The following is a 13,185-nucleotide window of genomic DNA, read 5'->3' as shown; positions in this document are numbered from 1 at the left end:
TTGGCTATATACACATGGTACCAGTACTGAGTCAATGATAACTATATACAGGAAGTACCAGGTAATAACTTGGCTATATACACGGGGTACCAGTACTGAGTCAATGATAACTATATACAGGAAGTACCAGGTAATAACTTGGCTATATACACGGGGTACCAGTACTGAGTCAATGATAACTATATACAGGAAGTACCAGGTAATAACTTGGCTATATACACGGGGTACCAGTACTGAGTCAATGATAACTATAGACAGGAAGTACCAGGTAATAACTTGGCTGTATACACGGGGTACCAGTACTGAGTCAATGATAACTATATACAGGAAGTACCAGGTAATAACTTGGCTATATACACGGGGTATCAGTACTGAGTCAATGATAACTAGGTTATATACAGGAAGCACCTGGTAATAACTTGGCTATATACACGGGGTACCAGTACTGAGTCAATGATAACTATATACAGGAAGTACCAGGTAATAACTTGGCTATATACACGGGGTACCAGTACTGAGTCAATGATAACTATATACAGGAAGTACCAGGTAATAACTTGGCTATATACACGGGGTACCAGTACTGAGTCAATGATAACTATAGACAGGAAGTACCAGGTAATAACTTGGCTGTATACACGGGGTACCAGTACTGAGTCAATGATAACTATATACAGGAAGTACCAGGTAATAACTTGGCTATATACACGGGGTATCAGTACTGAGTCAATGATAACTAGGTTATATACAGGAAGCACCTGGTAATAACTTGGCTATATACACGGGGTACCAGTACTGAGTCAATGATAACTATAGACAGGAAGTACCAGGTAATAACTTGGCTGTATACACGGGGTACCAGTACTGAGTCAATGATAACTATATACAGGAAGTACCAGGTAATAACTTGGCTATATACACGGGGTATCAGTACTGAGTCAATGATAACTAGGTTATATACAGGAAGCACCTGGTAATAACTTGGCTATATACACGGAGTACCAGTACTGAGTCAATGATAACTATATACAGGAAGTACCAGGTAATAACTTGGCTATATACACGGGGTACCAGTACTGAGTCAATGATAACTATATACAGGAAGTACCAGGTAATAACTTGGCTATATACACGGGGTACCAGTACTGAGTCAATGATAACTATATACAGGAAGTACCAGGTAATAACTTGGCTATATACACGGGGTACCAGTACTGAGTCAATGATAACTATATACAGGAAGTACCAGGTAATAACTTGGCTATATACACATGGTACCAGTACTGAGTCAATGATAACTATATACAGGAAGTACCAGGTAATAACTTGGCTATATACACGGGGTACCAGTACTGAGTCAATGATAACTATATACAGAAAGTACCAGGTAATAACTTGGCTACATACACATGGTTCCAGTACTGAGTCAATGATAACTATATACAGGAAGTACCAGGTAATAACTTGGCTACATACACAGGGTACCAGTACTGAGTCAATGATAACTATATACAGGAAGTACCAGGTAATAACTTGGCTACATACACAGGGTACCAGTACTGAGTCAATGATAACTATATACAGGAAGTACCAGGTAATAACTTGGCTACATACACATGGTACCAGTACTGAGTCAATGATAACTATATACAGGAAGTACCAGGTAATAACTTGGCTATATACACGGGGTACCAGTACTGAGTCAATGATAACTATAGACAGGAAGTACCAGGTAATAACTTGGCTGTATACACGGGGTACCAGTACTGAGTCAATGATAACTAGGTTATATACAGGAAGCACCTGGTAATAACTTGGCTATATACACGGGGTACCAGTACTGAGTCAATGATAACTATATACAGGAAGTACCAGGTAATAACTTGGCTATATACACGGGGTACCAGTACTGAGTCAATGATAACTAGGTTATATACATGAAGTACCAGGTAATAACTTGGCTATATACACGGGGTACCAGTACTGAGTCAATGATGACTATATACAGGAAGTACCAGGTAATAACTTGGCTATATACAGGGAGTACCAGTACCATTTTCGATGTGCAGGGGTACGAGGTAGTTGAGGTAGATATGTACATACATTATAGGTAGGGATAAAGTGACCAGGCAACAGGATTATATAATGAACAGTAGCAAAATATGTATACATTTGTGCAAAAAAGGTCAATGCAAACAGTCCGGGTAGTTATTTAACTATTCATCATTCTTATGGCTCGGGGGTAGAAGCTGTTCAGGATCCTGTTGGTTCCAGACTTGGTGCATTGGTACCGCTTGCCGTGCGGTAGCAGAGAGAACAGTCTATGACTTGAGTGGCTTAAGTTTTGACAACTTTTAGGGCCTTCCTCTGACACCGCCTGGTATAGAGGTCCTGGAGTGCAGGGAGCTCGGCCCCAGTGATGTACTGGGCCGTACGCACTACCCTCTGTAGCGCCTGCAGTCGGATGCCGAGCAGTGTCCATACCAGGCGGTGATGTAGCTAGTCAAGATGCTCTCAATGGTGCAGCTGTAGAACTTTTTGACGATCTGCAAGCCCATGACAAATCTTTTCAGTCTCCTGAGGGGGAAAGAGCCATTGTTGTGCCCTCTTCACGACTGTGTTGGTGAATTGGAGTGGGATGTCTGGAATGATGTTGATTTGAGCCATGACCAGCCTTTCAAAGCATTTCATGGCTACAGATGTGAGTGCTACAGGGTGATCGTCATTTAGACAAGTTACCTTGGCGTTCTTGGGCACAGGAACTATGTTGGTCTGCTTTAAACATGTTGTTATTACAGACAAGGTCAAGTAGAGGTCAGCGCATGCTTGGAGTACACTTCCTGGTAATCCGTCTGGCTCGTTAACCTGTTTAAAGTTCTTACTCACATTGGCTACGTAGAGCGTGATCACACAGTCGTCCGGACTAGCTGGGGCTCTCATGCATGGTTCAGTGTTGCTTGCCTCGAAGCGAGCATAGAAGGCATTTAGCTCATCTGGTAGGCTCGTGTCACTGGGCAGCTCACGGCTGGATTTCCCTTTGTAATCTGTGATAGTTTGCAAGCCGTGCCTCATCCGATAAGTGTCAGAGCCAGCTAGCAGGCTACTGTAATTATTAACATGGTTAGACTGTAACCAACTAGGAGAGGTCACGTCTCATTAGATACAGCTGGCAGATATTTGGGACGCTGACAGGGTTTCTCCAGTTGATTTGGTTGATTGGCTAAGCAGAGTCTTCATGCTATTCTGTTATAGCCTAGTCTGAAAAGACAGTGCAGTCAGTGGCCATTGAAAGACACAGAGAAAACATGTCTGAGTGACTTGCCGATCAGGAACAAAAGCCTTCTTGTTTTGTGTTTGAAAAAGGCAAGAACCACATCTACACCTGTTGTGGTTGAGACGAGTTAAGTTTCTTTCTGCTTGAAGCCTGATTGACATAAATAACATGATGTTTCCCTGTAGAGCTGTCTACTGGCCTATAACAGAGCAGAGCATTGTCACATGTCTCCTTTTTTCTGTTCTATACTTCCTCTTTTTTTCTTCATGATTGCATCAAATCAGAAGTGAATCACTGTGGACAAAGAGAGTGTCTGGTGTTCTGTGGAATGTAGTCTGTAATTTGTCACGGTTATCTCCGGGTCAGTCAGTGTGTGTTTTCCCCCATGGCTATTATCCATTACCTTGTGTGTTTAACCGATTGTGTTTTTATTATCCGGGGTAAACACACGGCACTCCGGCTAAAAAAAAAACTATATTGCTTCAGTCACCAATCTCTGCTCCATGATCCCTTCCCTCACCTTCATGCTGTTGTTTGTTTGTTTGTCTCTTCTCCCTCTATACCGAGCTCTTCTCCATGTTGATGTTAATATAGTTTGTATGTCTCTTCTCCATGTTGATGTTAATATAGTTTGTTTGTCTCTTCTCTGTGTTGTTGATGTTAATATAGTTTGTATGTCTCTTCTCCATGTTGTTGATGTTAATATAGTTTGTATGTCTCTTCTCCATGTTGTTGATGTTAATATAGTTTGTATGTCTCTTCTCCATGTTGTTGATGTTAATATAGTTTGTATGTCTCTTCTCCATGTTGTTGATGTTAATATAGTTTGTATGTCTCTTCTCCATGTTGATGTTAATATAGTTTGTTTGTCTCTTCTCCGTGTTGTTGATGTTAATATAGTTTGTATGTCTCTTCTCCATGTTGTTGATGTTAATATAGTTTGTATGTCTCTTCTCCATGTTGATGTTAATATAGTTTGTATGTCTCTTCTCCATGTTGTTGATGTTAATATAGTTTGTATGTCTCTTCTCCGTGTTGTTGATGTTAATATAGTTTGTTTGTCTCTTCTCCATGTTGTTGATGTTAATATAGTTTGTTTGTCTCTTCTCCATGTTGTTGATGTTAATATAGTTTGTATGTCTCTTCTCCATGTTGTTGATGTTAATATAGTTTGTATGTCTCTTCTCCATGTTGTTGATGTTAATATAGTTTGTATGTCTCTTCTCCATGTTGTTGATGTTAATATAGTTTGTATGTCTCTTCTCCGTGTTGTTGATGTTAATATAGTTTGTATGTCTCTTCTCCATGTTGTTGATGTTAATATAGTTTGTATGTCTCTTCTCCATGTTGTTGATGTTAATATAGTTTGTATGTCTCTTCTCCGTGTTGTTGATGTTAATATAGTTTGTTTGTCTCTTCTCCATGTTGTTGATGTTAATATAGTTTGTTTGTCTCTTCTCCATGTTGATGTTAATATAGTTTGTTTGTCTCTTCTCCCTCTATACCGAGCTCTTCTCCATGTTGATGTTAATATAGTTTGTATGTCTCTTCTCCATGTTGATGTTAATATAGTTTGTTTGTCTCTTCTCCGTGTTGTTGATGTTAATATAGTTTGTATGTCTCTTCTCCATGTTGTTGATGTTAATATAGTTTGTATGTCTCTTCTCCATGTTGTTGATGTTAATATAGTTTGTATGTCTCTTCTCCATGTTGTTGATGTTAATATAGTTTGTATGTCTCTTCTCCATGTTGTTGATGTTAATATAGTTTGTATGTCTCTTCTCCATGTTGATGTTAATATAGTTTGTATGTCTCTTCTCCATGTTGATGTTAATATAGTTTGTATGTCTCTTCTCCATGTTGTTGATGTTAATATAGTTTGTCTCTTCTCCCTCTACACCGAGCTCTTCTTCATGTTGTTGTTGTTGTTTATGTTGTTGTTTACACCAGGAGGTCCAGAAGGCGGCGTCTCTCTTCTCCCTCTACACCGAGCTCTTCTCCATGATCCCCTCCCTGGCAGTCACCCTCATCCTCGTTGCCTACAGCGACCAGCGCGGACGCAAGATCACCATCATCCTGCCTCTGATTGGCTCTCTGTTCTACGTCCTGTCTTTCCTGGCCATCTCCTTCTTCGAGCTCGACCTCTACCTCCTCATCGTCTCGTCGTTCGTCAGCGCCCTGTTCGGGGGGTCGGGGACGTTCCTGGGGGGTTGTTTCTCGTACATCGCTGACCTGTGTGAGGACGGACAGCAGAAGACCCTGCGTATGGCCGGTGTGGACATGGTGATCGGCCTGCTGTCTGGAGTGGCCTCTCTCTCTACGGGATACTTCCTCCAAGCAGCAGGTTTCAACTGGCCCTTTTTCACCTCTGCTCTGTTCCACTGTTTCAACCTGCTCTACGCCGTCTTCATCCTGGAGGAGACGCTCCAACGACCTCCAGATGACCCCCTGGACGGATCTCCGCGCCGCACCGCCATGCGTCAGCTGGCCTGCGGGGTCTACCAGTTGTTTGCAGGGGCCAGCAGGAGGCGCAATATCCTCCTGGTGCTCCTCTTGCTCCTCTTCTCCTCCTTCTCCTTCGCTAACATGGGCGGGCTCTCCATGATCACGCTGTACGAGCTCAACCAGCCGCTGTGCTGGACCGAGATCCTGATTGGCTACGGCTCGGCGCTGTCCACCACGGTGTTCCTGACCAGCTTCGTGGGCGTGACGGTGTTCTCTCGCTGCGGCGTGCCCGACCTCGTCATCATTCTCATAGGGATCCTGAGTGTCATGGTGGGTATGACCCTGGTGGCCTTCGCCAAGACCACGCTCATGATGTTCCTGGGTAAGGAATAAGGAGGATTTTCAATGGTAACACGGTCCAGTGTAAAGAGAACTCTAGACTATGTGAGCCAGGGGTTGGGGTCAATTCCATTTCAATTCAGTCAATTCAGGAAGTAAACTGAAATTCCGATTCCACATTTTTTGCCAATGCTATACAGTTCAATGAAAATATTAGGAACTGGAATTTCCAGTTTTACTTCCTGAGTTAACTGAATTGAAATGGAATTGACCCCAACCCTGATGTGAGCCAAGTGTTGGTTAACTTATGTCTTAGGCCTGGAGTTATTCCTGAGCTGGAACACCTCTGGGCCCCAGTTAGTCTGGTGTTGAGGAACACTTCTGGGCCCCAGTTAGTCTGGTGTTTAGGAACACCTCTGGGCCTCAGTTAGTCTGGTGTTTAGGAACACCTCTGGGCCCCAGTTAGTCTGGTGTTTAGGAACACCTCTGGGCCCCAGTTAGTCTGGTGTTCAGGAACACCTCTGGGCCCCAGTTAGTCTGGTGTTGAGGAACACCTCTGGGTCCCAGTTAGTCTGGTGTTGAGGAACACCTCTGGGCCTCAGTTGGTCTGGTGTTTAGGAACACCTCTGGGCCTCAGTTAGTCTGGTGTTTAGGAACGCCTCTGGGCCTCAGTTGGTCTGGTGTTTAGGAACACCTCTGGGCCTCAGTTGGTCTGGTGTTTAGGAACACCTCTGGGCCTCAGTTGGTCTGGTGTTTAGGAACACCTCTGGGCCTCAGTTGGTCTGGTGTTTAGGAACACCTCTGGGCCTCAGTTAGTCTGGTGTTGAGGAACACCTCTGTGCCCCAGTTAGTCTGGTGTTGAGGAACACCTCTGGGCCTACCTCTAGTTACCTCGTGTCGATCTGAAAGGGAAGTGTAAGCAGAAAGGCCAAATTGGAGTTTTTACTAACAGGCCATAAACGGCACCTGTAAAGGTTTATATGGTAGTATAAATGGAACCATATAGTTTTGCTGTGACATGACTGGCAGGTCGTTTCATGTCATGACACCCTCCATCTCCGATTGGTCTGAATTTGTTTCTGTATTTAGAAATAGATTAAGATTAGCATTCATACAACATTATTTTCTTGAAATATAATTTGATGCTAATTTATTGCACCCAAATTGGCAATTTTTAATTTATAGGATTCATCTAATATTCAATAAATATAGTACCTAACATCCCATTTGGATCCACATTTTTTTTTCTAATAATAAGTTAGACATGTGGAATAAAAATGAAATGGTCACCCAGCCACCCACTGACTGAGTATACAGTATCAGTTCTCTGTTTCTGACTGGTACTATGGTGCTGCGTTTCGTTTTTTTTTTTTTGATTTGTTAGCTTTGTGTTCGACATCCTGATATTACCAGGTTCTGACCACTAGATGGTGCTGTTTCTGCTATTAGGTGATTAAGAGAATTCACCTTACACTTACTCTTAGGTGATTAAGAGATAGTTCACCTTACATTTACACTAAATTAACTAAATTAGATTTGATCATGAAGTGTGAAAATGCTAATAAAGGTACCATTGACTTGCATTGGATTTGTCCCACAGTTGCTAAACAAGTTAGCATTTGAAACAGTGGCCAACAAAACCAAAGCATGGGTCGCTGACATACTTTGTCAATAGACTTCTTGCAGGGTAAGGAAACCAATGTAATTTTGTAATTTGTGTTTTGTAAATCTTCAAACTTTTTTCACCTAATAGCAGGAGCAGCACCATCTATTGGTCATAATCTGGTAATATCAGGATGTAGGATGGGACAACCTGGACTCGAGGGTAGACGTCACATAGTAAACGTAAATCCGGGACACTCCAATTAGTATGATATGTTGCATTTTGTATGGTATGTATTAATTTGTGGATGTCCAATATCCATTTTGTATGATATGTTCTGAATTACAATTCATATTACAATTCTATATATTACGAATTGTAATTCGTACAATATCTTACTTATTGTAATTCAAACAATATGTTACAAATTTGCCAAACATATGATATGTTACGAATTCCAATTTGTTGTGGCTAATCTTAGCTAGGTGGCTAATGTTAGCTAGGTGGCTAATGTTAGCTAGGTGGTTCATGTTAGCTAGGTGGTTAATGTTAGCTAGGTGGTTAATGTTAGCTAAGTGGTTAATGTTAGCTAGGTGGCTAACATTAGGGTTAGGGATTAAAGTTAGGGTTAGGAGTTAGGTTAGGGTAAGGGTTAGCTAACATGCTAAGTAGTTGCAAAGTAGCTATAAAGTAGTAAGTAGTTGCAAGGTTGCTAATTAGGTAAAATGCTAAAGTTGTCCGTGATTCGATTCGTACACACAACCTTTGGGTTGCTAGACGTTCACGTTACACGATCTCTCATTAACCCCGACCAACCACCTTACGTTTTTTTGCCTGTCTTATGTAACCATACCAAACGTAACATATCATACTAATTTGAGTGTCCCGGATGTACTTTTACTATGTTACGTCTAGTCTATGAGATCAGGCTGGGTGGGACATCAGACCCTGATGAAAACATTTTGTCTGTCTAAACGTTGTTAATTAGGTTATTAAATTATTGCATCTGAGCTCCTAGAGTGTGCGGCTCTCCTTTAATTTTTCAAGTGTTCTACTCCGCTAGCCAGCACCTCGCCTAAATAGTTGTGTGTTTCTTTTGCTTCTGGATGGGACATAAACCTAACAACTTCAATTACAAATTTTCTCTGAACAGGGGGGAAAAAAACTTCACCAAATTCACTGAGAATACATTACGTAGTATGAAGAAACAGTACTCTAAGCAGCAGCTCCATATTAATGGTCAGACATAGAGAACTGATACTGTATAGTCGTTGTTGGCGTATGATTGGCGTAGGGTGTGGGGGGGTCCGTGGGGTATGGGGGGGTCTGTAAGGTGTGGGGGGGTCCGTGGGGTATGGGGGGGTCCGTAGGGTGTGGGTGGTTTTAACCATTCCTTTGGATTCCTCATATCTCAAATCAAATCAAATCAAGTTTATTTTATATAGCCCTTCGTACATCAGCTAATATCTCGAAGTGCTGTACAGACACCCAGCCTAAAACCCCAAACAGCAAGCAATGCAGGTGTAGAAGCACGGTGGCTAGGAAAAACTCCCTAGAAAGGCCAAAACCTAGGAAGAAACCTAGAGAGGAACCAGGCTATGAGGGGTGGCCAGTCCTCTTCTGTCTGTGCTGGGTGGAGATTATAACAGAACTATGCCAAGATGTTCAAAATGTTCATAAGTGACAAGCATGGTCAAATAATAATCATGAATAATTTTCAGTTGGCTTTTCATAGCCGATCATCAAGAGTTGAAAATAGCAGGTCCGGGACAGGTGGCGGTTCCATAACCGCAGGCAGAACAGCTGAAACTGGAATAGCAGCAAGGCCAGGTGGACTGGGGACAGCAAGGAGCCATCACGCCCGGCAGCCCCGACGCACGGTCCCAGGGCTCAGGTCCTCCGAGAGAGAGAAAGAGAGAAGGAGAGAATTAGAGAGAGCCAAGATTAGGAATAAGGACTTAGATTATTATATCTAAGTCCTTATTAGAAGAAAGTTAGGTCCAAATCGCATGTTAGGTACTATATTTATTTAACATTATCTGAATCCTCTAAATTAAAATGGTCAATTTCGATGCAATCAAATTAGCTTAGAGACCAAATTTATATTTCAACAAAATGATGTTGCAGGAATGTTAATATGATCTGTTTCTCACAACAGAAACGATTTCAGAACAATCTGACATGGTGGGTGTTGAAATCCTCTTTCTGGAGCTTTTTGAGGTGGAACGACCCTGGCTGCGTTTCTTCATCATGCTGCTTTAAACCAGATAGAACGACAACAAACCATAATATTCAGGTCTTTACCTTGGCTCTTTTCCAAAAGGGGATAAAGTAAAAAGACAACTTACATAACCTCTGTTCAGTCGATTGAGAACCCAGCGAGTCAATCATGTGATGTTAACCCTCTCTCAATTGAATTTCAATTGAATGGGCTTTATTGGTATGGGAAACATATGTTTACATTGCCAAAGCAATATAGAAAGTGAAATAAACAATAAATTAAAAAAACAACAGTAAACTTTACACTCACAAAAGTTCCAAAAGAATAAAGACATTACAAATGTCATATTATGTGCAAATAGTTAAAGTACAAAAGGGAAAATAAATAAACATATATATGGGTTGTATTTACAATGGTGTTTGTTCTTCACTGGTTGACCTTTTCTTGTGGCAACAGGTCACAAATCTTGCTGCTGTGATGGCACACTGTGGTATTTCACCCAATAGATATGGGAGTTTTTCAAAATTGGATTTTGTTTTAAAATTCTTTGTGGGTCTGTGTAATCTGAGGGAAATATGTGTCTCTAATATGGTCATACATTTGGCAGGAGGTTAGGAAGTGCAGCTCAGTTTCCATTTTGTGGGCAGTGTGCACATAGCCTGTCTTCTCTTGAGAGCCAGGTCTGCCTACGGCGGCCTTTCTCAATAGCAAGGCTATGCTCACTGAGTCTGTACATAGTCAAAGCTTTCCTTAAGTTTGGGTCAGTCACAGTGGTCAGGTATTCTACCACTGTGTACTTTCTGTTTAGGGCCAAATAGCATTCTAGTTTGCTCTGTTTTTTGTTAAATTCTTTCCAATGTCTCAAGTAATTATCTTTTTGTTTTCTCATGATTTGGTTGGGTGTAATTGTGTTGCTGTCTTGTGGCTCTATGGGGTTTGTTTGTGTCTGTGGGGTCTCTCTCTGTGTGTCTCTCTCTCTTTGTTTATATTGTATGTTTGTTCTCCTCAGTGAGGCTTCCAATGCTGCTGGCTATCATGCCGTTCCCCGTGCTGAGATCCATGATGTCAAAGATCGTATCAAAGAACGAGCAGGGTGAGTGTTTTGGACATGTTTAGTTTGCTAGTTAAACTGAATAACTAATGCCTTCAAACTCATTCCACGAAAGGGCTCCGGTTGTGTAGTATTTCCTTTCAATTAGACCTAGACAACCAAATAAGGGGGGGGTTCCTTACTAATTAGTGACTTAATTCATCAATTAATTACAAGGGTGGAGCGAAAACCCGCAGACACTCGGCCCTCTGGGGAATGAGTTTGCCGCATGTAAGCCATCCTAGCATTGCTGAGCAATGGTTTGTTTAAACAGAGGTTGTTAGACCAGAGAGGAGGGCCCTTGTCTGGTCACATGGCCCTTGTCTGGTCACATGGCCCTTGTCTGGTCACATGGCCCTTGTCTGGTCACATGGCCCTTGTCTGGTCACATGGCCCTTGTCTGGTCACATGGCCCTTGTCTGGTCACATGGCCCTTGTCTGGTCACATGGCCCTTGTCTGGTCACATGGCCCTTGTCTGGTGTCGTGTAAAATCATACTGAGAGAGACTTTGTCATTTCTTCAAACAATCATCTTTATTTAATATTGATTAATTATTGCAATAATGAGGCAGGTCGAGACCCCCACTTTTGATTGTTGGACCAAGTAACCTAACCTTTACACAAATGCAGAGTCAGATAGCTGATACTAAGAATGCTTCGTCATGGTTGGTTCAACCCCCCCTCATGCAGAGTGGCATCATATGCCTCTCTGGGTTCATCCGGTCGTTATCTGCACAGGGTCGTTGTCTTAACCCCACCCTGGCTTAGTTTCCCAGTTGCAAGGATGATTTTGAGACACTGAGGGCTTGTTCTACTCCTTATCTATCTCTAGTGAAACACATTCTTGTCTATGTAATGCAGTCTTTAGCTCATTTGTCAGCTCAAGCCATCTCTGGTGAGCATACTCTCAGATTAGCTGCAGGGAACTAGAGTGGAGACCATGAAAACACAGACACTAGTAGGACTGAAATGTCTTAACTATTTATTTAAATATTAATTGTTAGAGCGCTGTATCTGAAGGGCTCTTCCTCAAGCCTCCCTCTCCCACACGGACACAATAATAATAATAATCCTCTCCATGTATTTTATATAGTGATTTCAATCTCAGTCTCATTAAAAACAAAATAAACAACAACAAAAAACAACTTACCAATGTAGGGATCTGACAGTTGTTGGGCGATCGTCTTCCTCAGCTTTAGATAATAAGCAGTTCTGTATATTGAGAGAAGGTGAGATATATTATGGGGTGGCAGGTAGCCTAGTGATTAGAGCGTTGGGTCAGTAACCGTAAAGGTTGCTAGATCGAATCCCCGAGCTGACAAGGTAAAAATCTGTCATTCTGCCCCTGAACAAGGCAGTTAACCCACTGTTCCCCGTCATTGAAAATAAGAATTTGTTCTTAACTGACTTGCCTAGTTAAATAAAGGTTAAATTAATAAATGAATATGGTACAGGTTGGGAGGTAGACGTGTGAGAGACGGGCCTGGTAAAATGGTCAATTTCGATGCAATCAATTAGCTTAGAGACCAAATTAAATTTCCACAAAATAATGTTGCAGGAATGCTAGTCTTATCTGTTTCTAGAAACAGAAACCATTTCAGAACAATCTGACAAGGTGGGTGTTGAAATCCTCTTTTTGATGTGGAACGAGCCTGGCTTTGTGCCTCCTCCGTAGCTAGGCTGGATCGTCCACTACTGAAATGTAGCAACCACCTGGGTAATGTTGGTTGCGACTGTAAATGCTCCAGTAAGACCACCACACCTCGGCAGGGGTTCAGAAAAGCCTCCTACGAAGCAAGCCTCTGCATCCCCTGACACCGCAGTCCACTTCCTCTCGGAACTGGGGCAAAACCGATGCTGTTGATTTGGTATTGCTTGCATCATTCAAATCATATTAGCAAGCTAGCTAAGACGAATAAAATATCATAATGTCATAATCAGTCCTACAATTTCGTGAGTCACCGCCAGATATTACAGTCAATCTATCAACAAGTTATCAAAAACCAAAAAAGTTGATTCAAATATACAATTATAAAAACAACACTAAAAAAACAATAAAATATGTACAATATTTACAGAGCTCTCTGCCTAGGCTACCTCACGACGCTATGGCAACCATGGAACTCACGGCAATAATGTGGAAGCAAGGCAACCATTATGACATGGTGACATAACAGAAGAGGTGTACTCCTTCTGTCTCACAACGTTAGGCT

At 41.9% G+C, this 13,185-nt stretch overlaps 1 protein-coding gene across 2 annotated transcripts in view; it reads left to right on the top strand.

Moving 5' to 3' along the window:
* The window catches only part of LOC139552853 (lysosomal proton-coupled steroid conjugate and bile acid symporter SLC46A3), a 40,007-nt gene that overhangs the window by 13,899 nt on the left and 12,923 nt on the right, over positions 1-13,185 (top strand). For both annotated transcript variants that reach the window (XM_071364950.1, XM_071364951.1), the window contains exons 3-4: positions 5,225-6,101; positions 10,892-10,975. In XM_071364950.1, coding sequence (XP_071221051.1) covers positions 5,225-6,101; positions 10,892-10,975 — 961 coding nt within the window. The remainder of the gene's footprint in view (positions 1-5,224; positions 6,102-10,891; positions 10,976-13,185) is intronic.

This window comes from Salvelinus alpinus, chromosome 24 (assembly GCF_045679555.1).
Source record: "Salvelinus alpinus chromosome 24, SLU_Salpinus.1, whole genome shotgun sequence".
Taxonomy (NCBI): Eukaryota; Metazoa; Chordata; class Actinopteri; order Salmoniformes; family Salmonidae; genus Salvelinus; species Salvelinus alpinus.
This window is presented reverse-complemented; position numbering and strand designations above follow the sequence as displayed.